Raw genomic sequence first — 26,877 nt, forward strand, 5'->3', positions numbered from 1 at the left:
AAAATGTTCAATTTGGGGAGGAAAACTAATTCAGAAGGAGAAAAGAGAAAGGGGTCACACCATGCTGATCGTTGCCTGTTGGAGTGTTCAGGGTTAGGCTTGGGTACCACATCTTGATTTGTAGGTAAACACGAAGGAGGAGAGGGTGAGGTGGGGTAGGGTCAGAGAAAGGGAGGAGACGGACACCAGCTCGAGAGACGCGAAAGAAGCTAGAAGGAAAGGAGAGCGGAGCTGAGCACATACAAAAGCAGCCTCGGATCTTGCCGGAGCTGCAAGCGTTAAAGGGAGGCGGGGAGTGACGCGGTTTGCGTCTGGAGCGGCTCCTCGGAGTCCACAGCATCCACCGCCGGAGCCTCGCCTTCCTTTCTCCCTCTGCAGACACATCGAGAGACAAAAAGAGAGGCGACCCCTGGGCCAGCGCGAGGGACCCGCCCGCGCCATGACCGAGACCACCAAGACGCACGTTATCTTGCTCGCCTGCGGCAGCTTCAATCCCATCACCAAAGGGCACATTCAGATGTTCGGTGAGTCCTCCCGCCCACCCCCGGAGACTGCTTCCGCCTCTCTCCTTTCCCCGGCACCTGTGTTTTCCAGGGCGTGTGACGGTTTGGCGACTGCCCATCCGGAGGGCTGTGCTGGCTGATCCAGCTGGTGGGAGGTCAGCCCCTCTATCCTGGGCTCCCGGCAGGGGATGCCAGCTGCTCTTTCGAGGCGTCACTCGCTCGGGCCAGCCCGGCTTGCTGGGGGGCCATGGGGTGGGGGAGGGGAGGGGCTGGAGGCGAGTGTTGTTATGGGTTGGGTGGGAGGTCGAGGTTTGAGGGCTGGGGTGCGGTGGTTGGTTTGGCGACTTGGCGGGTGAGGATCCGGATGGGGGAAGAGGCTGGGGCGCGGAGAAGGGAGAAGGGGGTCGGAGATAACGTGAAATTTGTTTAGGTTGGGCTGAAAGCTCGAAGGAGTTAATGATGTATAGGCTTCAGAGACACAAACACACACACCACACACCAGGAACTGGCCTGGGCTCAAGGAGATTCGTTTATGGTTTGGCTGATGGTTTGGGGGGCGGCCCGGGGCAAATGTCTGAGGGTTGTGGACCGTGTATTGCCCTCGCGAGGCGGATGGCTTAGTGAATGTGGAGGTGGGGGGACAGGGGGCGGGGGCCTGGGCTCCGCTGCCGGGACCAGTCGCCTAGGAAGGGGAGGAGGCGGGGCGGTCGCTGCGGGCGGCCCTCTGCGAGCCGGTGTTGAAGGATGGGGCCCAAGTTGGTTGAGTCTCTGCCCAGGGCGGTGATGGCACCCGCAAGGCTTGCGGCGTGCGAGTGTGTGTATGTGTGTGTGTGTGTGTGTGTGTGTGTGTGTTGTGTATGTTGGGGCGGGGAGAGAGGGCATCCTCGCGCGTTTGTTTTTTTTTTTTTTCCAGAGGCTTTGGGGCGGAGAGACGGAGCGAGCCGGGGCTCCTGGCTGCTGGGTTGGGATTCAGAAGTGGCGAGGGAAAGGTGATCCTTGCCCGGGGGTGGTCTCGGGCCACGGATGCTGCTCGGGTGCTGGTGCCGGAGGACCCGAAGGTGCGGGGGCGTGCGCGTTTAGACCCCGAGGAAGGGACGCGGAGGTCACTGTAGAAGCAAGGATTGAGAAGTTAGAAGTTGGGGTGCTTTTTTTCTGGCACTGAGGGAAAAGAGGAAAGCGAGTGGGCCGGGGGTGGATGAGTGAAGGACTGGAGGCCTCAACCCAGCGGGCCAGCGAGGCGCTGTCCGGAGACGGTGGTGCTGAAACGCAGGGCGCGCCGGAGCTGCCCGCCGGCACACGTGTTTACCCCGAGCCTGAGGAATGCGTGGGCCCTCCTAAGGGCTGTTTAATGAAAGCTACGATGTATCGGTAAAGATAGGGCAAGGTGGCTTCGAAGAAAAATATTCCTCTTAAACCTAACAGATGAGTTGAACTAGGCACCCTTAATAAAAACCTCATGAAAAGGGTATACTTTGAGCAGAGCGTGCATCGGATAGGCACGTTCATGGGATCCAAGGAGAGAGACTGAGGTAGCCATCCCTTCCTCACCGCGGTACCTTCACTTTTAAAAGCGTTGGGTCAGGAGCTGGTGCCAGCTTACCTATGAAAGACTGTTGTTCAAGCATGAGGGTAGAGCAGAGCATGTCATCAGCCTTCTTAGAGAGTATCAGTGCCCTGGGAACACTCTCTTTTCACCTTCTTTTGGTTTTGGTGTCTTCACCCCTGTCCTTCTCTGTGAGTCTTTCCTCTAACCATTTTATGTTGCTATACTTTATTCCTCTCAGTTACCCAGAGAGGGAGGGACTTTCCTGTGGAATTCCGTGGCTCTAGAAATCTTTAGTGGGCCAACAGGTACTCTCCCTTTCTTCCTGGAGCCAAGGATGTACTTAATTCCACTTGTTTTGTATTGCAAGAGGGGCAGATTTAGATTGAGAACAAAGGATTTTGCCTTGAGGTTTTGTTAAGTTGCTGCTGACCTGCCAATTCTCCATAACTTTAGAGGAGAGAATATAAGGAAATAAAAATGGATTACACCAGAGAGGTTTAGACTTTTTGACAGTAGTGATTTTTGCTTGCCAGTGGGACTGAGGAAGAGGAGAAAATATCTGTCAACAAAGCCTTTTGAGTGTCCATTATGTGTAGTCCAGAGAGCAACATGAAAGAGGATATGGTGTGCCCACTGTGGCTTTAAGGAGCTTATAACCTAATGAAGGATTTAGCACATATACATTGAAAAGGGAACAAGAACCCAAAGTACATATTAAGCTATTTTTTGTAGAATCTCTTATGGGAATCTTTGAGCTAGTGATAAGTTTTCTTAATTTATTTTTGTAAAGCAGCTTCTGATTTACAAAGCATTTTCATTGTGTATATCTCTTATTCCTAATAAGAAGCTTATAAGAAAGGCATCATTATCTCCATTTTACAAACAAGAAACTGATGTTCAGAGGCCAAGTGGCTTTCTTAAGTAGCTTAAGTGACATGGAGAGTGGGTGGCAGAAATGAGACTTGAACCCCACATTTCAGATTCCTCTTGAATAGGCCTTCGCACTGTACCAAAAGCAGAAAGAAGTGCTCACTAATCTTCTGACTGTATAATTCCATGAACTCTATTTTCTTCAAGCATATACTAACAGATTAGAATTAAATTTGCCATCAACTAAGTTTCCTAAATATGCATTTCCTTAAGAGCACTTCCCCATTTCTAAAGAACCAATCATTCATGATCTATTTTCTCTTTTTAAATGACTTTAAAAAATTTCCCCCCAACAATACAGAATTAATTAATGCAATAAAACGATCAAACCTTTTAAAGATTCTTGAAATTAGTAATAGAAAAACCTTTAAAAGACCCAAACAAGGACTTCCCTGGTGGTCCAGTGACTAAGACCCTGCCATCCCAATGCAGGGTGTCTGGATTCCATCCCTGGTTAGAGAACTAGATCCCACATACTACAGCTGAGTTCACATGCTGCAACTAAAAGAACCTGCATGCCCCAGTGAAGATCAAAAATCCCACATGCTGCAAATAAGACCTGCCACAGTCAAACAAAAAAAAAGATTTCCCCATGACTCAGTGGTAAAAAAAAATCCACCTGCAGTACACGAGATGTGGCAGGAGCCTCAACAGGAGCTGCAGGTTTGATCCCTGGGTCAGGAAGATCCCCTGGAGGAGGGCATGGCAACCCACTCCAGTATTCTTGCCTGGGAAATCCATGGACAGAGGGCTACAGTCTGTGGGGTTGCAAAAGAATTGAATATGGCTGAGAGACTAAACAACAAATAGCAAAAGATAAATTTAATTAAAGACCCAAATAGGACTTTGAAATTAGACACCTTTAATAGAGCTCCTATATTTTGAAATACAATTGCTCACCAAAGAAAAAAGAGACTGTAAACAATAACAAAAAAGTGACGTTCAGAACTAAAAACTCACTCTTCATCTCTGTAAAGTAGTACTTGTACAGTTCTCAATATTTGTAAAATATTTCAGAATGAACTTGTCCTTTGATTCTGAAAGGGGAATTGATATTATTCTTGTTTATGACTATGGAAACATGTAAGAAAAGATCAGTATTTGTGATAGAGATATTTGACACCCATATACTTAACTGTAACTAAAATGCTTTCAGGGATGAATAAAAGTTTGTGGCAGAGTAGACCCATAAACCAATGGTGTCTTATTTCATGTCTGCCTTATTACATACAAAAGTAACATGAGGCTAGAAAGTCTCTCTTTTTCTTTTTAAACTGTAAATTCTTAGTTATTAAGCATGAGAGATTATATTTCAGTAAAACTTTCTTTGCATTTGTATTGCCATGTTTGTCAATAAATATGACAGTGGGAGAGATCTCTGGGTCAGGAAGATCCCCTGGAGGAGGCAACGGCAACCCACTCCAGTGTTCTTGCCTGGAGAATCCCCATGGACAGAGGAGCCTGGCAGCCTACAGTCCAAGGGGGTCGCAAAGAGCCAGACATGACTGAAGCAACTTGGCCGCATGCATGCATGCATGCTAGTGGGAGATCAGATAGTACATTTAAACAGAAAAGTAAGAAAGGACTGATCAGATTAACTTCCATGAAAAGTAAAGGAATTGAGGGACTTGATCACAGAAAAAATGTGTCCTGTTTATTTGATAAGTGCAAAGTAACTGGATTTTCCAGTTTTTCTGCTTGAAAATATTTTTGAATTGAACAGTTGGGTTTTTTGAAAAGAGACATAATCCAATTGTTTCTCTTGAAAGATAATGAAGACAGCTTTCTACTTGCTGTGAAATTGGAATTGCAGCCCCTATTGCTACAGCTAGCATCATAAGAAAATTAAATTTGAGTTGCTACCAATATATAGAGAACAGTCTACAATCAAGAAATTGTTTAGTGTGTTTGAAATGAATATTTTTAAAAAGCTCATTAAGCAGTGTGGCTTATTAAATGGTGCTTTTGCACCACTATTTGATACCACCCTGTAAGTGAAACTGGATAGTGTTATCATCACTCCTTTATAAACAGCAAAGCAGAGGAACAGGTGTAGGTCATTTGTTCACAGTCATAAAGCAAAAGTCAAATAGAATCAAGTTCCTGATATACAGACTCTGTATCTCACCAAAGATGCTTTTTTATTCCTTTAATTGCAACAGCATTTATGAAAAGAGGAGCCATTGAACTTAGTTATCAACAAAGGGCAATGAGAACTTTATAAATTGTTTTCCTTTGCAACACAAACCACCAACAAAAAACATTCAATAAAGATATCTGTTCCCAACATCTTATGCTTATAATAAGGAAAAAATGAAAGTGGAAGTCTCTCAGTCATGTTCGACTCTTTGCAACCCCATGAACTGTAGTCTGCCAGGCTCCTCTGTCCATGGAATTCTCCAAGCCAGGATACTGGAGTGGGTAGCTGTTCCCTTCTCCAAGGAATCTTCCCAACCCATGTCTCCCACATTGGAGGTGGATTCTTTACCGTCTGAGCCATCAGGAAAGTCTTATACTGAGAACAAGTTATTTCTTTTCTCAGTATTTGTGTATTGTCCATTTAACTGTGTGGCTGGAACATTTCTTCCACCACTTCTCCTCCTTCTCGACTCTTCTGTTACCACAACTAGTTCCTACTCATCCTTCACATTTTAGCTTCAACAGAACTTCCTCGGGGAACCTCCACTGACTCCTGTATTAAGTATGGTTACCTGACATTTGATCCTGCATAACTTTATATTTTCCATGTCATAACTCTAATCTCATTCTTTGTTTCATGACTGTTTCCCATGCTAGACAATAAGCTTTACTGAGACAGAAACTATGCTTGGTTTAACTATTGATTTACTTACTAGTACCTAACATGGAATAGGCTCGGCACCAACCAGTCCATCCTAAAGGAGATCAGTCCTGGGTGTTCACTGGAAGGACTGATGCTGAAGCTGAAACTCAGCTTCAGCTGAGGGGAGGGATTGGTGGCAGGAGGAGAAGGGGACAACAGAGGATGAGATGGCTGGATAGCATCACCTACTCGATGGACATGAGTTTGAGTAAACTCCAGGAGTCGGTGATAGACAGGGAGGCCTGGCATGCTACGATTCATGGGGTCAAAAGAGTCGGGAACACGACTGAGTGACTGAATTGAACTGAACTGAACTGAAGAGATAAGACTGGAAAGTTAGGTGGAATTCTGATCAATCATGAAGATTTTAAGTCCTATTAAAGAATTTAGAGTTTATGCCAATGCCAATGACAAATATTGCATTTTTTAAGAAAAGGGATGTTCTAATCATATTCATGAAACTGTGATTTAATTGAATTTTGAATATAAATTGGTGAAGGGAAAGGATGGAGATGTGGTAACCAGCTAGGAACCTATTTCAGCACAGAGTACAGAGTTCAAGTCAGAAAAGACTATTACCTTGCCCAGGTTAGTGGCATTTGGGATGGAGAGTGAGTGTGTATTTAAAAATATTTAGAAGGTAAAAGATCCTTATTTTGTGATTTGATGGGTGGGTGATGGCAAAATAGTCTAGTGTAATTGGCAGGTTTCCATCCAAGTTGCATGAATAAAGAACACTGGAAAAGAAGCAGGTTTGGGTTTGGTGAGTAAAGTGAAGATTCATATTTCCAACTGTAAAATTTTGGGATTATGCATTCTAACCAAGTATTAATACTAATGCCAAAGAAAGTGAAAGTCACTCAGTCATGTCTGACCCTCTGCAACCCTGTGAACTGTAGGCTGCCAACCTCCTCTGTCCTTGCGATCTCCAGGCAAGAATACTGGACTGGGTTGCCATTCCCTTCTCCAGGGGGTCTTCCTAACCCACAGATTGAGCCTGGGTCTCCTGCCTCGTTGGCAGATTTCTTTACTGTCTGAGCCACCAGGGAAGCCTAATGCAAAAGGAGATACCTAAATTCAAAGGCTCTTTGTAGCCTGGGACATCTGAAACTTCAAATGAAAACTCCCAGTAGGTTCCATTTGGATTATTCAAAGCTCTTCATTCAAGAAATGTATTGAAATTCATTAATATTATGGAAATAAAAAGATAAAGAGTTGGCTAGCTTTTTTATAACCCTAAAGTTGACTCTTTTTGTAATGTTGAGGCTGAGAAACTGAAAACAGTTGATGCAGTTCAAAAGGCCATTCCAAAACTTGCCCATCACTGTGATGAGAGCTGTAATAGCATAATATAAGGCTGACCAAAAATCTCATTCAGGTTTTTTCATACAATGTTACAAAAAACCCAAGCAAACTTTTTGGCTGACCTAATACATTTAGGTGGATGATTGGAAATTCTAATTCACTGATAAGTTGAAGGTTCAGTAATGGAAACTCATGCATCGCTCATGGTAGTTTCATTGGCAAGGGCTGTGCCTGCTCATGACGTGAGAATAGTGGCTGAAAAAAAAATGTAGATATTTTTGCCTACATGAACAGGTTTACTTTCTCCTGCTGAACTGATTGACTGAACCCCGAGTGGACATAATTATGCTAATTGTGATAGGCAACTCTCCCATCTAGAACACATCTCAAACCAAGGAACAGGATATAACCCAGAAGGCTGATGTGCTAAAAATTTTGAAATGAAGAAATATTAATTTTAAGTTTCTATTTTCATTTTCCTTGACCTTATTCTACATATCCAAATGATTATGCTTAGAACCATCAGAATTAAGAGGTTTCTATGACTTTTAGTTTGCATTACTGCTTAGTAGGAACATCCTTTAAAATGTTGCAAGTCTCAAGAGAAACACTTCAACACAAATTTCCGATTTTAGACCAAGTCAATGCGGAGGCAAACTCAACTGGAAACATAGCCTGTCAACCTTCAAGTCTGGATCTCCCTCTGCTTTAGAAAGATCCTCAGACATGAGAGGAAAATGCACAACTAGGTGAATAATCTCTATTTTCTGTTATTTTTCTGTTGATAGGCAATAATTGTGAAAGTGAACTATGCATGACCAGGAAAGAGGATGAAAACCCCATTTTGCAAGTGTTTCTTTAAAAATAGTCAAATCTAAATTTTATAATATCATTGTCCTCTTGGCTACTAATACAGTATTGTATGTGTAGTGGATCCTTAATCAATATTTAATGATACTATGAAATACACACTTTCTAGTAGAGTTCTCATTCATTTTTAAAGTGTTCAAATCATCCTGAATTGCTCAAGAAAGATTCTAAAGGAACAAAGGAATGCATTAATTTTTTTCTTTAATTTTTGGCCACATCCCACAGCATGTGGAACCTTACTTCCCTAACCAGGGATCAAACCCACACTCCCTGCATTAGAAGGTAGAGTCTTAACCACTGGACCACTGGGGAACTCCCTAAATATTTCTTCTTAACACTGGTTTAAAAAAAATAATCAGCACACTAAATTTTGGTTAAACAAAGGCATTTAAAATAATTTTTAAGGATCTGATGTAACAAACTAAGAACTGGGATATAGGAATGCATTTTATAGAGAGTTATACAACTTTATGGATATGTGTTCCCTATCTCAATATATGTAAATACAGCGTCCATTTACAAAGAATGCAATTTTCCATTGCCATAGGTTTTCCAATTATAAGCATTCAAATGCGTGGATCACATTTGCTTTTTTAAAAAAATGCAGTTTGGCAGATAGCCTCAGAAATATTTTAGACAAAAAAGATGTTCAATGAGCATGTATACTATCTATGGTGAAACAGATCACCAGCCCAGGTGGGATGCATGAGACAAGTGCTCCGGCCTGGTGCACTGGGAAGACCCAGAGGAATCGGGTGGAGAGGGAGGTGGGAGGGGGGATCGGGATTGGGAATACATGTAAATCCATGGCTGATTCATATCAATGTATGACAAAACCCACTGGAAAAAAAAAAAAAAAAAAAAGATGTTCAATGGCTTACATGGTATGACTAAGGCCATCTTCCTGGCATTGGTTCCCTCCTCCTTTTGTGCAGTATCTCAATGATCTACGAACTCTGCAGCAAAGCCAAATATTATAAAGACTACCAGCATCATAGTCTTCCCCATGATCATTTTAATAATGGAGTTAACTTTATTTGAGTCTCTTTGAAACTCCAATACTTTGGCCACCTCATGCGAAGAGTTGACTCATTGGAAAAGACCCTGATGCTGGGAGGGATTGGGGGCAGGAGGAGAAGGGTATGACAGAGGATGAGATGGCTGGATGGCATTACCGACTCAATGGGCATGAGTTTGAGTGAACTCCAGGAGTTGGTGATGGACAGGGAGGCCTGGCGCACTGCGATTCATGGGGTCGCAAAGAGTCGGACACGACTGAGCAACTGAACTGAACTGAAACTCTACTACCTTTAAACTGTTTTCCACTAAATCTATGGCATAATTCTCTTTTGTTCTGAACAAGTGAGCCAACCAGGAAAATTCTTGTAATTTTGGTGATAAGGGAGTAAGAGGAAAAGGTAGAAAAGGAGCAAGACTCAGAGGCTAACCCAGAAAGTGCTAGCAGCTTTTTCTGCTCTTTCTCCTTCATCAGGTTGCCTCCACATGGGTAACTATGCTCAGACATATTGACCTCATTTAATATTTACCAGACAGTGGGAAAGTGAGTAAAATCTAGCCCCTAAATAAGACTAAATGCTTATAGCTTTTCTCTATCCTTGGCCCAGTATTAAATTCTCAACAAAATAGCTGAGTGATCCTTGTAAAATGTAAGTCAGATGTAAGTCAGATCATATTGCTCCTCTGCTGAAAACCCTCCAACAGTTCCCTATTTCGTTCAGGGTCAAACCCATTTTAATGATCTACAAAGGCTTCTGAGACTTGCCACCTTTCCCCCTCGTCTTCCTACATCAACACATCTCTTTGCCATCTCACTTTTAGCCAACCTCACTGACCTCTTGTTTTATCCTTAGAGCCTCACTGAATGTTCTCATTGCCTAGAATGCCCTTCCCTCATATACACCCATGTCTGTTTCACTCTCTAAGTCTTTGTCCAAATGCAACCTCTTAATGTCTACTTGACAGGTCCTGCTTCCCTGATCACATAGTTTAAAATCACAGCTCATACACTCCCAATCCCCTTTATCATACTCTACTTATATCTTTTTCTCTTATCCCCTTTTAACAAAGATGAAGTGAAGTGAAATGAAAGTCACTCAGTCATGTCCAACTCTTTGCGGCCCCATGAACTGTATAGTCCATGGAATTCTCCAGACCAGAATACTGTAGCAGGTAGCCTTTCCTTTCTCCAGGGTATCTTCCCAACCCAGGGATCAAACCCAGGTCTCCCGCATCGCAGGCAGATTCTTTACCAGCTGAGCCACAGGGAAGTCCAAGGATACTGGAGTGGGTAACCTATTCCTTCTCCAGTGGATCTTCCCGACCCAAGAATCAAACCAGGGTCTTCTGCTTTGCAGGCGGATTCTTTACCAACTGAGCTACCAGGGAAGCCCTGATAGCTTTAACAAAGATAGATGTTTTCTTTCACCCTTTATTGTTTAATGTCTGTATCCCCAGCTAGCATGTGAGCTCTTCAAATGTAGGGAATCTTCATTTACTCTTCTCACTCATATATCTCAGGCTCCTCGAAGACTGCCTAGCCATAATGCTCAATAAATGTCTGTTGAATGAGTGAAAGAATGAAATGTTAGAATTACCTACCATCCCAACCTCAGTTCTAGATTATTTCTGTGGCAGAGAGGATAAAGTCTTTACGAGGGATCGGCAAGCATTGATTCATTCAACAAATGATTATTGAGTTATGAATATGTCTCAAGCACTGTGCTAGGCCTCAGTTAAAGGCATTCCTTCTTATGCCTCAGGGAGACCATCTTCTGTAGAGCAGATAAGCTATACATAGCCGTTCAAGTCAAAGTGCCTTAAAAGAGGGGAGAATGACGTAAAGTGGGAGAACACAGAGGGAAAAGTGATCCCTGCAGGTATGGTGGGAGGATCATCAGGGCAGGTGTAGTGAGAGTGAGCTTGAAGGTAGGAGTTGTCCAATGGACAGGATGGAGAATGGCATTCTGGGCCAAGAGCTAGTATGTGAAAAGGCCCCAAACAGCATCGCACATGAAGGGAACTCCAGAGAGCTTGCTAGGTGGCTGGAGTGTGGGTGGAGACAGGAAAGGGCAGGAGAAGAGAGAGCCAGAAAACAGGTCTGGGCAGGGGTAGGGGGTGGACACCAAAGAGTTTAGACATTACCCAGGCAGAGGAATGTATTGCAGATGTGGGACCTACCTCCCAAATGTCAATGTTGTCTTTATTAGGATTCTGACACCATGATTTTATCTAAACATTTTAAAGTTATTATTTCCTTATCACTCTTCTAAATATGGAAGGGGAATTCCCTGGTGGGCCAGTGGTTAGGATCCTGTGCCCTCACTGCTGAAGGCCTGGGTTCAATCCCTGGTTGGGGAACTAAAATCCCAAAAGCCACATGGAGTGGGCAAAAATTAAGAAGTTAAAAAAATATGGAGTACTTTTTCCCCCACGATTGAAAAAATTTATTTACTTTTTAATTTTTGTTTTCTGAAATGGAACCATTGTCCATTCTACCGAGGAATAAATAAGTGGGAAATTAAACTGCTGTACAATGCACCTAAGCAGATAAACAATCAAGCAATCACTTCTCTGATAGAAGTTGCTCTCACCCAGGTTCTAAAGGTGACCCTTCTGTACTTCAGTGGGGTGGTCCCCTCATTGCTGTTGTATTTTCAGGTTTGGTGACCTCCGTTCACCCTAGTGTGATCTTCCGTGATTTTGTAGTATTTGCATCATGTGCCTGCTCTCTTTTTCTCTAAGCTTAATTGTCTGAAGAGTGAGGACAATTATTGATCTTTTTCTTTGACACTGGTTGTCTGCTGTAATGTCTTCAGGAGGTCTTGACTAAGTATACGGTATATCTGTTCTTGCTCAAAGCTATGGGTTTTTGTGACTGTTAAACTTATTATTATATGATTTTAAAGCCCCAAATAAGTGACATTCCAGTATGTATGTGTGTGTGTTGGGGGCGGGGGGGCGGTGAGTGTTGGGTTTCCCATTGCTTTATTCATGAATATTTTTCCAAGCCTTCATCTTGGTACCCACAGAGGGATCCTCATTCCACAAAGTACTGAGATTAAATTACATCAATAATTATTTACATCTTTTTTGAGACATTTATGTGCTGATAAATACTTAGCAGCATGTGGCTTATCAGAAGAACTACAATATCTTTAAAATAAGACAACTTTTTTTTTCAACTTAGAGACTGTCACCCATTATAAATTAAAATTAAGAAAGACAATAAAGTATTATATATATAAATTTAAGACGTAATTGCCTCATTTACCATGAACCAATCTTGCTAAGCACAGTTTAAAAATTATTTACTTCTTATGCCCCAGGGAATCAAAGTTTATAGATAATACATGATTTTCCCACGCTGTGAATCACGTGGATAAAGAGTGGATAAATGTCTCTGTTTTTCCTATTGCTTCATTATTTCTCTGTATATGGAATATAATAAACTGAATTGCTGTTGATTTTAGAATATACGTAGTCTCCTTTAACCTTTGTTTTATCATCTGCGAATAGGGTAATTGATATAAGTCAGGGGTCAGCAAAACTCCAGCCTGCCAGACAAATGTAGCATTCAAGCTAACAATAGCTATTACATTTTTAAATGTTGGAGAAAACATAAAAGAAGAAGGATACTTGAAGCACATGGAAATTTTCTGAAATTTAAATATGAGTATTCATAAATAAAGTGGGGTTTTGGGGGATTTTAATTGTATTTATTTTTAATTGAAAGATAATTGCTTTGCAATATTGTGTTAGTTTCTGCCATACAAACAACATGAATCAGTCATAGGTATACATATGTCCCCTCCCTCTTGAAACTCCCTCCCACCACCCAAAGTCAAAGTGAAGTCACACAGTTGTGTCCGACTGTTTGTGACCCATGGACTTGGGTTTGTGACCACCAGGCTTGGGTTGGGAATTGAACCTGGGTCTGCCTCATTGCAGGCAGATGCTTTACCCTCTGTGCCACCAGGCAATCGCACCTCCCACCCCATCCCATCCCTCTAGGTTGTCACAGAGCATCAGTTTAGGCTTCCTGAGTTATACGGCAAATTCCCACTGGCTGTTTCTTTTACATATGGCAATGTATATGTGTCCATGCTACTTTCTCCATTCATCCCACCGTACTCCTTCATGTGACTATTGTCTCTGCTTATTTTCATATGGCAACAGTAGAGTTGAGTAGTTGTGATGGAAACTGTTTAGACTGCAAAGCCTAAAATATTTACTACTCTATGACTGTTTACAGAAGAAGTTTGCCTATCCCTGATATAACCTACCTCTGGGGGTTGGAATGGGGAGTGAATTTGAAGGGTTCTAAAAATATAAAGTTAAATTTAAGTTCATTACCCAGTGGAACTCTTTAATGAACAATTTTCAGTCTAAACTAAATCTCTGAAAGGACTCATTTAAGCAGCAAATGTAGTTTCAATTTCATAATTGTAATTTTTCTGGCCGACTGAGTAAATGACTGTGTTCACAATGGGGATGATTTTCTGGTGTTTGGTTTACATTGGGCATTGATTAGCCCCTCTGGCTAATGTCGGACGTTTATCTGCTGCTGAACACTTGATGTACTTTCCCAGAACATCCTTTTCCTGATTCACAGCTACTTCCTTCTTTCAATCTAATATTTTATATACTTTATATTTGAGGATTTTAAAAGCATAGCACATCAGTTGCACTGGTCTTTTCCAGGCTGCTCTTACAGTCACATCTCGGTTCTCTGCAGGATCTCACCTCTTTCTGAACTCTGCTTGCACTTGGTTTGTGCCTCAGTTATAGCACTTAGCACATTTTGCTGTGGGTTGTAGCTATTTCAGTCCATGTTTCATATTCTCTACCAGATTTAGGCTCTTGCCTATGTCATAGGGCTTTTTGTATCTCCTAAAGTGCTCTAGGCAAATGGAAGGTGCTATAAATATTTAGCAAATGAATGAATGATTGAATGATTGGCAATATTCAGAATCTCGAATTTTAGGCAAAATAGGTGATTAGGAATCAGACAAGAATTTGGAAATCAGGAAACACAGGAAAACAGAAATTCATGTCTGCCAGAGTCAGAAAACAGGAGAAACAGCAAACATTTAGTGACTTCAAAACTGAGATGGATTGTTGCCTCAAGGTAAGAAGGCTCATGTGTCATGGAGGGGAACCCTATCCGTGAGTATAGCCTTTCCAGGCACTCACAAGGGAACCTGCAAGTCATGTTTGGGAGCTATTAAGTTTGTGACTTGGCAAGAATGGAAAATGTGGGGTCAAGGATGAAGGTGAGTCCTCAAACTATTCACTGGATGCTACAGTCAGATGCTTGGGTACATCCAGCAGTGGTTTCTCAGTGAGGCAGAAATAGGCTGGGGGATGAGGGAGGAGTTAAATTTTATTTAGTCATGGTTTGAAAAGGGTTTTATGTACATGGCACTTGACACAGGGGAGCTTTGTACATTATTTACTTTAGTTCAGATAAGCAAAATGAACAAAAAGCTTTGGTTTGTCGATTGTAAGATTTCGCTTCAGAAATCACAGAATCTCCATTCAGAGAAGATTTCAAAAACCACTCACCCAGTCCCAAAATCCCTTTTAAAACATCTTCACAAGTATTTGCCCAGACTTTGGCTTAAGATCTTCCAGGGCCAGGGAAAGCTCTCTTTTTGGAGGCAGCCAAACAGCTCTTGGCACGGTTTTACTTTTTTCAAGATTATTCCTTCTATTGGGCCAACATTGACCTTCCTGAGACTTTCACATGTTGGCCCTAGTTCTTTTCCTTGAGATTCATGAAACAGGTCTAATCTGTCTTGCTCTGCTTGTGAGACATTCAGATAGCTGAAGATAGTTACTCTGCCCTCCTCACTAGTCTTCTCCTTAGGCTAACAGGTTCCTTCAGCTGAACATCAATTACTGTTTGTAGTTTTTATAACGTTCTGGTTCATCCTCTTTGAACATGTCTTCATTGCCTACATCCCTCTTTAAATGTCTTGCCAGCTTGTGATACAGCCTTCTGATGCAGTGAGCTTTCTTTCCTATGATTGAATGTAGCTTATGGGATGTTCCCCTTATTGGTGGCCCTGTGTCTCTCTAATGGAATCAGGTAAGACAAGTTATGGTTAGCTTCATGCTGAAATGTCCTGACACTCTGAATAATCAGTTTGATGAACAAAACTGTTTAGTGCAGTTAGTTCAATTTATTTAAAAGTCTGGCTGGTAAAACAAAACTGATTAGTACAGCAACAAGATGGGTATCTTCTGGAACTTCGTAGGTCAGTGTACATGCTTGGTTGTGTGAGATGTCAGCCACACGCTGAGAGTCACATGTTCCTTTCAGGATAAGGAAGAAATTTCTCAGGTTCCAGGACAGGGCTGACACTGAAAGTGAAAGTGAAGTCACCCAGTCGTGTCCGACTCTTTGCGACCCCATGGACTGTAGCTCACCAGGCTCCTCCGTCCTTGGGATTCTCCAGGCAAGAATACTGGAGTGGGCTGCCATTTCCTTCTCCAAGATAATTGCTTTGTAATATTGTGTTGGTTTCTGCCATACAAACAACATGACTCAGTCATAGGTATACATATGTCCCCTCCCTCTTGAAACTCCCTCCCACCTCCCAAAGTCAGTCAAAGTGAAGTCGCTCAGTCATGTCCGATTCTTTGCGACCCCATGGACTGTAGCCCACCAGGCTCCTCCATCCATGGGATTTTCTAGGCAAGAGTACTGGAGTGGGGATTTCCTTCTCCAGGGGATCTTCCCAACCCGGGGATTAAACCCAGGTCTCCCGCATTGCAGGCAGGTGCTTTACCATCTGAGCCACCAGGAATCCCCGGCTGACAATAGACATCTCTAAATTGCTGACGTATCAACTTTATTTATTTATTTGGCTGCACCGGGTCTTAGTTGCAGAAGTGAGATCTGTGTTGGGAGCATGGAGACTTAGCCACTGGATGGTCAGGGAAGTCCCAAGTTTCTTAGTATTTCATTGTAAGGGCTATTACTTACTTTTTCAATGGGTTCTATCGAGAGTTCCAAATCAACTCTTGTCCACGTTTCAAAGTCCTGGTGTGGGGACTGAACTCTTAACTTTTTCCCTGTCTTGTCCGGCCCCCCTCCTCATGATTGTGTCATTGGCACTCCCCTATTCCCAGCGCTCCCATGAGAGTGAAAAAATATTCTTGTTCCCTGCAGTGGTGACTTTGTCCCAACAGAGGTGGGCAGCGACACATTTAAATTGGGCAGATGGAATCTTAAAAATATGTATATATAACAAATAAGTCATTTTCCTTATGGAAATTTCCAAATATGCCAGAGTAAACAGCGCATGGGCTTAGCTGCTTCGAGGCATGTAGGATCTCCCCAGACCAGCGATTGAACCCGTGTCCTCTGCCTTGGCAGGCAGATTCCTATCCACTGAGCCCCCAGGGAAGCCCCCAAAGTACTTGTCACCCAACTTCAATAATTACAGATTCATTGCCAGTCTTGATTCATTAATACTCCTACCCCTGCCCCTGCCCTATATTCTTTTGAAGCAAATCCCAGACATCCTATTGTTTCAAGGTGAGGTCCTTTCAACTAACACACAATTACTTCTCTGTCTATATGACCTCCGTGTGCAGACTGGCTCTTTCTCCTCTTCATTTCTTGTTTGTTTGCTTGACAGTTTCAGTTGCAGACAGGGCTGATATGGGGACAATGTCTAATTTCCATCTTTGAACAGATATAATAATTCTTTCACCCCAGTAAACAGTAAGTGACTCTTTAGCATTGGCGTTGCTTTACTACAAGGGATTTATGGCCTCTCCCATCTTTCTCACATCATATAGGGCCTCCAAGTCTCCCCTCCAGAGTGGAACTCCCACTAGGCACAATGAGCCATTCTTCCAGGACATGCAGCATTCGGCTCTTTATTCCTTGTCATTCAGAGCCGTGAATGTCTGTGTTAGATGTTCCTTCTCACATCAGTGGTTCCCAAACTGGGGACTCTGAACAACCAGGGTTTCTCATAGACCAGAATAAGGGTCTGGGGACTGTTTTCAGTATCTCTAAGTGTGTAATCACCCTCAATATGGTGTAGGCTATGTATCGAGTTTCTGTATTTCTGCTTGTATTAATATTATTGTTAGTTTGGTGAGATCATCTCATAATGATCAGGAGTTCTGCTTGGTAGCTCGCGATGTTTTCCATGAGCAAAAAAAAAAATAAAAGTGATTAAAAAAAATTCTATTTCTTCATAAGAGGAGGAAAATAATTAAATGAATTCTGTCTGGGGAGAAGTTTGTCTCCCACTATAGCATTTGAATTCTGGGCTTTATTTGGTCTGCCTTTAACCTCTGCAGAAAAATTAAAATAAAGCCCTTCTTATTGGTCTCTTAATCCTTCCCCTGTGCTGCTTTAAATCAGCTTTTCAAAGTGTATTGTCATGCAGTTGTATTATCATTTGCATTTAAATGTAGTGAATAAAGATCTCCCAGCTGAAGCTCTAAATGGTGGTGGGGGTGTTGAGGGGAGATGTTTAAGCCTAATATCCCAGTTTGCCCAGTAAATCTTATGGCTCTGAATATTCATATAAGAGGCTTGAGTGACTTCTCCATATGGAATTTGCTCTTCCCAGCTGCATTTGTTTTGTTAATATGGGTTCTTCGTGGTTTCATGCGAGGTTTTTTTGAGCTCTAACAGTGGGTGGGGCAGGAATGATGGGGACCTGGTAAAGACTGTCTCCTGAGTGTGTGCGTGCTCAATTGCTTCAGTTGAGTTCGACTCTTTGAGACCCCATGGACTGTAGCCTGCCAGTCTCCTCTGTCCATGGGATTCTCCAGGCAAGAATACTGAATGGGTTGCCATGCTTTTCTCCAGGGGATCTTCCTCACCCAGAGGCTGAACCCACGTCTCTTAAGTCTCCTGCATTGGCAGGTGGGTTCTTTACTACTAGCGTCACCTGGGAAGCCCTGTCTCTTGAGCGGGCCACCCATCATGAACATTCAATGTAGTCTTTCTGTCATTGCTTTGCTTCCCTTGCTTCCATCCCCCACTCAGTACAACCCACGGTCATTTACACACACACACATTTTTTTTTTTTAGATGCAAACTGGTTTATTTCAGTCTATTGTGATAAAAATTTTTGTTTGTTTAAAGAAATGCAGAAACACATTGTGTTTGAAAAGGCTGGCAAAGGGAAAAGGATTAACAGTGAGATTGCTTATGAGTACTCTTGTTTTATTATATGGCAACAGCTGTGGGGGAAAGTTTGAACTTTATAAATTAAAGGGATGGGTAAGAAAAAAAAAACACCCCAATTTGACAATAAGGTGATATCTCAGCTTCCTTTTCCATTCCCTTTCTGTCTGCTTGAACTCTCTCCAGAGGGCATTTGCCCAAAGGCCTTTGTGGAAGATGATACCATCGATAGACACTCTGACTTGTGTCGTGACCAACTCTGTCCACCTCCAACAAATAATCACGGCAAACTAACACATGAGCTACCATTTATCAAGCATGGACTTTGTGCCAGGCCTTGCCTTACCTCATTTAATCCTTACAAAGATCCTATTGTCATTCCCGTTCAGCTAATGATCCAAGAGGTTGGGTAACTTGTGTCAAGTCACGCTGTAAGGGCATGGTGGGCAGAAATGATAAACCCATGTGCTCCGACTTTGGAGATTACTGTTTTAACAACGGCAAGACATTGCCTTGCTCATCTGTGTGGAAAGGGCCACTCAGCACTGGGTTAGGGGCTGTGACATACAGAAACAGGGGCCAGGTCACATCTAGCACTTGCCTCCCCTGTGTGGTCCAGAGCCAGGGTTGTGTGCAGGGGGGCTGGCACTGCTCTGGGGAGCCTGCCTGAGGCCACCAAGTGCGCATAGGCCACAGGACTCTGGAGGCCACCAAGGAGACCTGTGGACAGTCCACAGGGCAGAGTGAGGAGCAAAGAGAAGGACCTGGCCCAGAATGAGGAGACACTAGAGGGAAACCGGAGAAGATCTGGAGCAAATCAGGAAGGGCCTGGGGCTTCCCTGGTGGTCCAGTGGCTACAACTCCACACTTCTAATGCAGGGAGTCTGGGTTCGATCCCTGGTTGGGGAACTAGATTCCCACATGCCACAACTAAGACTCTGGCACAGCCAAATAAATAAATAAATAAAAATTAAAAAGAAAAAGAAGGGCCTGGGCAATGACCATGAACAGAATAAAGTATCGCCACTCACCATTCTCCTTACTTACCGGCACAGTCAGAATGGACAGATATAAGTATAAAATTGTCTCCCTTCTTTTACATTGTAGTTGGCCAGGGCATCTACAGATAATTATTCAGTAATCTTCTTCCTCCCATACACTGTACAATGAGTATAATAATGCCTACCTTTTTGGACTGTTTACTGAATGAGATAATGTGAATATATTGTAATGCCATCTTTTTTGACCACTTGACTCTCACCTTGGACCCCAGTGCATTAATTGTACCCCCTGAAAATCACAGATCCAGTCTCTAGGTACTAACTGACATAGATTTTATGAAACATTTTACCAAAAGATAGCAGGCATTACAGTGTAAATCACCAACAATTTCCAAAATGTTCCAACTTTAGGGAGAAATTTGGTTCTTCCCCTTATGGCAGCAGGTTCATATCTCTTCTTCCAACAACTGCTCCTCCAACAACAACTCTTCTACCTCCCCATGTCCTCCCTACAAAATGCCATGGTCCTCCCCTCACTGTTCTCAGCTTCCCTGGCCCAGCTCCCCCTCCAGCCCCTCCATTCCCTTTCCTACCTCTCTTAAGTCCCTCGGTTGGTATATCCCACTCAGCAAGCAAAAGCCACCACCGCTAGTCAGACTCTGCCAAGCTAGAGTTCTCTAAGTATGTCCCAGCCACATCAGTTCAGTTCAGTTTAGTTGCTCAGCTGTGTCTGACTCTTTGTGACCCCATGGACTGAAGCACACCAGGCTTTCCTGTCCATCACCAATTGCCGGAGCTTGCTCAAACTCATGTCCATTGAGTCGGTGATGCCATTCAACCATCTCATCCTCTGTCGTCCCCTTCTCCTCCTGCCCTCAATCTTTCCCAGCATCAGGGTCTTTTCTAATGAATCAGTTCTTCCCATCAGGTGGCCAAAGTATTGGAGTTTCAACTTCAGCATCAGTCCTTCCAATGAACACCCAGGACTGATTTCCGTTAGGATTGACTGGTTGTATCTCCTTGCAGTCCAAGGGACTCTCAAGAGTCTTCTCCAACACCACAGTTCAAAAGCATCAATTCTTTGGCTCTCAGATAGAGGTTATAGTCCATTCTGCCACATACAGAGTTTTTGGCAAACTCTCTGGCCCACAGGAAGTGATGGATAAATGGGAGTAATATTAGTAGTTGTTGCCAGTGTCTGTCCCATGATGTTTTTCCTGGGCCAGCATGCAGTATCCCTGGAGGTCTGGTTGCCAGGATTAGTGGAGGAAATGGGAAATGACTGAAAGGCAGAGGAGGGTGGGTGATTGTCATCCAGGGATGTTGTTAGCAGGTAGGGATCTCGAACCTGCAGGGGTGGACATTGCTAAGTGAACATCAGAGAGGAAGACTTCCTGTCTGGGACAATTTATAATTCTCCCTTTTGTAATCACTGGTAGCTGAACTGTCAGTGAGTGTAGAGTGACTGGCAAAGACAAACGACCCAGGCAGAGCACCTCATTTAGCTGTGAGTCCTTGGTAAATCCTACAGGGTACAGCTAGAAGAGTCTGCCCCTACTCTCCCTGCAGGAGAGTCAGCTTGAGCTGCTGCTGGAAGGATCTAGGGCCAACAGTCAGGTGACTGCTCATCCCCTGGGAGGGCTGGCAAGAGAACCATGGTTTGGGGCCAGATTTTCACGCCTGTCTTCACCCCATTGCCCAGCGGAGCTAATGGTGACTTCGAGTAGAGAGAGGCTCCACAGAATGGGGAATAATCAGATTTGCAGTTGGAAGAAGCTCCAGAGGTCATTCAGTCACTTATTGGATACTTTTGATGACAGTGAGCTCACGTCCAGGCTGTTTGATTGCTGGGCAGCTTCATTTGTTAGAAAGCTCTTCTGTCGTCAACAAAATCTGTATTCCTGTAACTTGGGGCTGTCTCTCCTGATTCCATCTTCTCAAACTGTCCACTAGGCTATTTTATTTAGCTTTTCTACCACCCCTGTTTCCTAGCATCTAGAAAGAGAATCTTGAACATCTTTGTTATTCAAACATTTTGTCGTGTTTCCACCAGAGAATCTGAAGCATTTTTTTGTCCACCCCACTGACAGAGGAAGAATTTGTGGGTTGTTAATAAATTGTTATTGGGCATCTCTAAATAGCTCATCTCCTTCATTCCCCATCAGTTTCTATTCCTTTCCTCATCATAGCGCTCTCACCCCAACATATTTTAGGTGACGTTTATTTGTTTATTGACATCTCTCTGTGGGCTTCCCTGGTGGCTCAGTGGTGAAGAATCCACCTGCCAATGCAGGAGACGTGGGTTTCATCCCTGGTCCAGAAAGATCCCACAGGCTGAGGGGCAACTGGGCCTGTGGGCCACAGCTGCTGACCTTGTGCTCTAGAGCCTGGAGCCAAAACCACTGAGTGTCCATGCCGAAACTACTGCAGCCTGAATGCCCTAGATCCATGCTCTGCAACAAGAGAAGCCACCACGGTGAGAAACTAGTGTGCATTGCAACTAGAGAGTATCACCTGCTCCCTGCAACTAGAGAAAAGCTCATGCAGCCCATGCAGCAAAAAAAGATGCAGTGCAGCCATAAATAAATAAATAAGATGTACAATTGAAAAAAAAAAAAAGAATATAGACTCTGAGAGCATAACCTGTCCTTCTCTGTATTATCTTGTACTGTATGCCCAGTGTTTAGAACAAGACTGGAACATAGGAAGTGCTCAGTTAATACTTGTTGAATTAAGCAAGACCCAAGTTAGGACAGTGATGGCCCCAGATCCTGTTAGGACTCATCTGAATACTTAGGGAAGGACCAGTTATTTCTTTGGAAGCTGACTGGTATAGCAACAATAGTCCTGATCTTGGAGTCAGGGCACCAGGCTTCCTCCCAGTTTTGTACTCATCGCCTGGATAACCCTTAAGGGGCATGTTTCACTGCTCTGGGGCTTATCTTCTCCATCTGTGAAATGGGATTGACAGACTCTGCCCTATTCAATTTCAGAGTTTTTCTGAGGATAAAGTACAGCTGTATGGGAGAAAGAACACGCTGCAAACTGGAAAGCACAACATGAGCGTTACAACTGCTGTTATCGTGACTGATGTTGTGTAATCTCAGTACAGCAAAAGTATATTTAGCCTGAGAATGAATTTATCTTCTACTTGAGGTGAATTAATTTCTGGAGCAGCGAGAGAGTACTTGTTTTCCAGAGATGCTCTTTATGAGTCTGCTTACCACCACCACCACCACCACCAGTACTTATCTAAATTGCCTGCTATGTGCAGGCACTAGCCCAGTTGCTGGAGGTGCATCAGAGAACGAAACAGACAAAATTCCCTGCCTTCGTGGCATTTACAGCCTATAGGAGGCAGGAAGGCGATAAGTGTGTTAGGGTTATAAGTGCCAAAGAATATAACAGAGAGAGAGAGAGGGAGTTTTTGAAAAAAGCAAGAAAGAGGAATAGGGAGTTCGAAAGGTGGGGGTTGTAATTTTAAAGGGTGTTTGGGAGAGACCTCAATAGATGCTGACACTTAAGCAGAAACTTGAAGATGAGGACTTAGCCATATGGATGCTGGGGGGAAGCATTCCAGGCAGAAGGAATGGCAACTGCAAAAGTCCTAAACTGAGCACTTCCCTCAAAGGCCCAAGACAAAAGTAAGGAAACCAGTGTGTTTGGAATAGAGGGAGAGAGGGGGAGTGACAGGTGAGGTTAGAGAGATGATTGATGGACAGAGTGTGTAGAGCCGCCCAGGACACTATTAGGACTGACTTCTGCTCCAAGGAATGAGAGGCATTCGAAGCTCTTGAAGAGAAGTGCCACATGATCTGACTTCCAGTGACTTACTCTGACTGCAATGATAAGAACAGACCGTTGGGACTGAGCCTAGAAGTAGGCAAGCCATTTAGAAGGTGGGAGCATGTACTCTAGAGGAGAAATGATGGCAGTTTGGACCAGGGAGGTAGAGGTCACAAGAAGTGATAGGATTCTAGATATATTTTGCAGGAAGCACCAATAGGATTTGTTAATGGATCTGTTTTAGTGAAATAGGAAAAGGAATCAAGAGTGAGCCAAGGTTTTTGGCCTGAGACACTGGAAAGATGGAATCACCGTTTATGTGGGGTGAACAGGAGGGACTAGCAGGAGCTGAGTCTTGGGCATGTTACCTCTGGGAGGATGGTTGGACACTCAGATGGGCATGTTGACTAAGCATATACTGTTACTAAATAAAAGATTTAAAAAAATGACTTGGGAATCATCAGCCTAGAGTTGGTATTTAGAGCCACGAGACTGAGAATACTGAGGAAGTGAGCGTTGATGGGGCAGAGATCAAGGACTGGGCATTCAGGATGCTGCAGTGTTCAGGGACTGGTAAGATGGGGAACATAAGTCAACAGCCATTGACTGTGGAACATCAGCTAATGAGGCAGACAACAATCAGGGTGTGGGACTTCCCTAGTGGTGTGTTGGATGGGAATCCACATGCCAATGTAGGAGACATGGGTTCGATCCCTGGTCCAGGAGGAATCTACATGCCTTGGAGCAACTAACTGTACATTCTAGAGCCCATGAGCCACAACAACCGAGCCCCCATGCTGCACTACTGAAGCCCATGCGCCTGGAGCCAATGCTCTGCAACAAGAGAAGCCACTACAATGAGACGCCGGTGCACTGCAACCTGTTAGCCACAACTAGAGAAGGACCTTGCAAGGCAACGAAGACCTAGCCCTGTCAAAAATAAGATAAAGTAAATTTTAAAAAATCAGGAGACTATGACGTCCAGGAAGACGTGTGAAGTTGGTGCTTCAAGGGGGGCAAAATCAATGTTGCTGAGAGGTCACCTAAGACGAACACCATGACTGATGCTTGGTCTCGCAAAGCAGAGGCCATTGGAGACTTTGACAAGAGCAGATCTGCTGCAGCGGTGGGGGCAGCAGCTGGACTGGAATGAACATAAGCAAGAAAGAGGAGTGTAATTGGAGAGAGCAAATTCAGGTTCTTTTGAGGAGTGTTGGTTGGAGGGGAACATGGGTCAGGAGAAGTTCTCTGTGTTTTATTTGTTTATTTTTAAGATGGGAGAAATAATACCATTTTTAGACTGATGGGAATCAGCCAATGGATATGAAGAACTGCTAGTGCAAGAAAGAGAAGAAATAGATCTTGGAAGGATGTCCTTGAATAGGCGAGAGGGGTTGGGTCAAGGCAAAACAGGGGAGTTGGCTTTGTCTAGGAGCGCCGGAAGTCCATCCATCGGAGGAGGGGAGGAAGTGCAGGATACTGAGTCACTGAGCCGGCGGGTGGACAGACGTGGTGGTGGAAGCGTGGGAACTTCTCTCCTGAGACTTTCTGTTTTCTCAGTGAAATAGGGAGAAAGGTCATCAGGTGGGGGAGGACATGCTAAGAGAAGAGAAATATGCCAAAGGAGCAGGAATAGAACACGACTGAGGTGGTGGAGGTATTTCTCTAAGGACTCTGGCCCTGTGCTTGCATGTGAAAGAACTTCCTCACTGCCATCTCTGTGCCAAATATCAGATGTCTCTGTCCCTCCTTCAAGATTTCTTAGTCAGATTTTAATGGATTTTTAGGCATAAGTTTTGAAATGAAAACTTAAAACTTACCTGTGCATCACTTGAATGATTCCAGCTTTAGGAGCTACCAGAACTGTCATGTCTCCGCAAAAACTGACTTCATAAAAAGTAAAAAGAAAAAAAAAAGTAAAAAGAAAAAATGTTATGCTCTGATCCAAGCTGACCTTTCAAATGTTCCAAATTCTATGTAGCATCACGTGGCTTAATTTCTCCTTCATGTCATTAGTTAGGGAGCCCATCTTGGCCTGGGATAGGAATTCTTTATTTCTTTTGTTTTGGATAAATGTCCTCTCCTTTACATTTCTCCCTGCCAAAGTGACTTTGGTTTATCTGGCTAGGCATTCCTAACCTGAGTTATCTTTTTTTTTTTTTTCACAAATTCTTAAGTGCTGCCTCGAACAACTACCTTTTAGACAGCAGCCAAGAGTCTTCAATTTTGGTTTTAAGTATAATTTGTATAACTACCATTAGAATCAAGCGGCTGACAAGTATTTGTGAGGCAATTACGATGTACTAGCTGAAAATCATCCTGTGCTGTGATGGTTCTTATGCACTTGGCATTAACAGTCTGCCAACAAAGGCAGAATGGGATGCTTTCTCAGGCTCAGTTCAGCTCAGTTCAGTCGCTCAGTTGCATCCAACTCTTTGCAACCCCATGGACTGCAGCACGCCAGGCTTCCCTGTCCATCACCAACTCCCTGAACCTGCTCAAACTCATGTCCATTGAGTCGGTGATGCCATCCAACCATCTCATCCTCTGTTGTCCCCTTCTCCGCCTGCCTTCAGTCTTTCCCAGCATCAGGGTCTTTGCCAGTGTTTTCAGTTCTTCGCATCAGGTGGCCAAAGTATTGGAGTTTCAGCTGCAGCATCAGTCCTTCCAATGAATATTCGAGACTGATTTTCTTTAGGATGGACTGGTTGTATCTCCTTGCTGTCCAAGGGACTCTCAAGAGTCTTCTCCAACACCACAGTCCAAAAGCATCAATTCTTCAGTGCTCAGCTTTCTTTATGGTCCAACTCTCACATTCATACATGACTACTGAAAAAAACCTTAGCTTTGACTATATGGACCTTTGTTGGCAAAGTAATTTCTCTGCTTTTTAATATGCTGTCTAAGTTTGTCATAGCTTTTCTTCTAAGGAGCAAGAGTCTTTTAATTTCATGGCTGCGGTCACCATCTGTAGCCACCTCATAATCGGGAAACTGGGCTTCCCAGGTGGCATGGTGGTAAAGAGTCTACCTGCCAATGCAGGAGACACACTCACATGAGACACGAGTTCGATCCCTGGGTCAGAAAGATCAACCCACTCCAGTATTCTTGCCTGGAGCATCACATGGACAGAGGAGCCTGGTGGATTATAGTCCATGGGGCTGCCAAGAGCCAGACACGACTAAGTGGCTGAGCATGCATGCACTTATGAAACGGAAAAACTTGAATTCAAATTCAGGTCTTTGTGAGTGGTAGGAAAAAAATGAAGCTATTTGTAAAAGAGAAAAATTCTCTTTTAGTTCCCATGCTTCCTTCTAAGGAGAGTGGATCCTGAGGGACCACAGGTGTGAAGAGGTGAACTGGAGAGCCTGAATTTTTCAGGGCCGAGTGGCAGAGTAGAGTCTGGGAAGAAGGACACCTGGGAACCGGCCGTGACAGAGGTAGCAGACTGAGAGGGTGGAGGGATGACCAGTTGGCAGGCCTGGAGCTCGCTGTGGACAGAGATGTGCAGTGGAGATTTGAAAAGGGACAAAACGCTGTGCTCCGTGTGAGACCGTGTCTATCCTCCGCCTCCCAGCCCACTCCAGCCATACCCTTTCTTTCCCTTGTACCTCATGGCATGTGCTTGCTTTAGGGGTAATGGAATAGTATTGATACACGACGTCAGGATTGGTTGGCAAGAATAAAAGCTGCCCAACAAAGATCTGGCGAACATTTCCAAAGTCCATTCTTTTTCAAATATTCATGAGTATTTACCAAGTTCTTTTGAAAGTGCCAAGCCTTGTTCTAGCATGCCAGGAATACAGTGATAAGCAAGAATGATGTCTCTGCCCTTGTGTAGCTTATATACTACTTGGGAGAGACAATTAAAAAAAAAAACTAAGGAAATAAGATAAAGAAAAAATATAATT

At 43.6% G+C, this 26,877-nt stretch overlaps 1 protein-coding gene across 5 annotated transcripts in view; it reads left to right on the forward strand.

Moving 5' to 3' along the window:
* NMNAT2 (nicotinamide nucleotide adenylyltransferase 2) overlaps nt 1-26,877 on the forward strand; it is a 208,773-nt gene that overhangs the window by 46,219 nt on the left and 135,677 nt on the right. For all 5 annotated transcript variants that reach the window (XM_043485511.1, XM_043485514.1, XM_043485512.1 and 2 more), the window contains one exon: nt 379-524. In XM_043485511.1, coding sequence (XP_043341446.1) covers nt 379-524 — 146 coding nt within the window. The remainder of the gene's footprint in view (nt 1-378; nt 525-26,877) is intronic.

Source organism: Cervus canadensis, chromosome 13 (genome assembly GCF_019320065.1).
Source record: "Cervus canadensis isolate Bull #8, Minnesota chromosome 13, ASM1932006v1, whole genome shotgun sequence".
Lineage (NCBI taxonomy): Eukaryota > Metazoa > Chordata > Mammalia > Artiodactyla > Cervidae > Cervus > Cervus canadensis.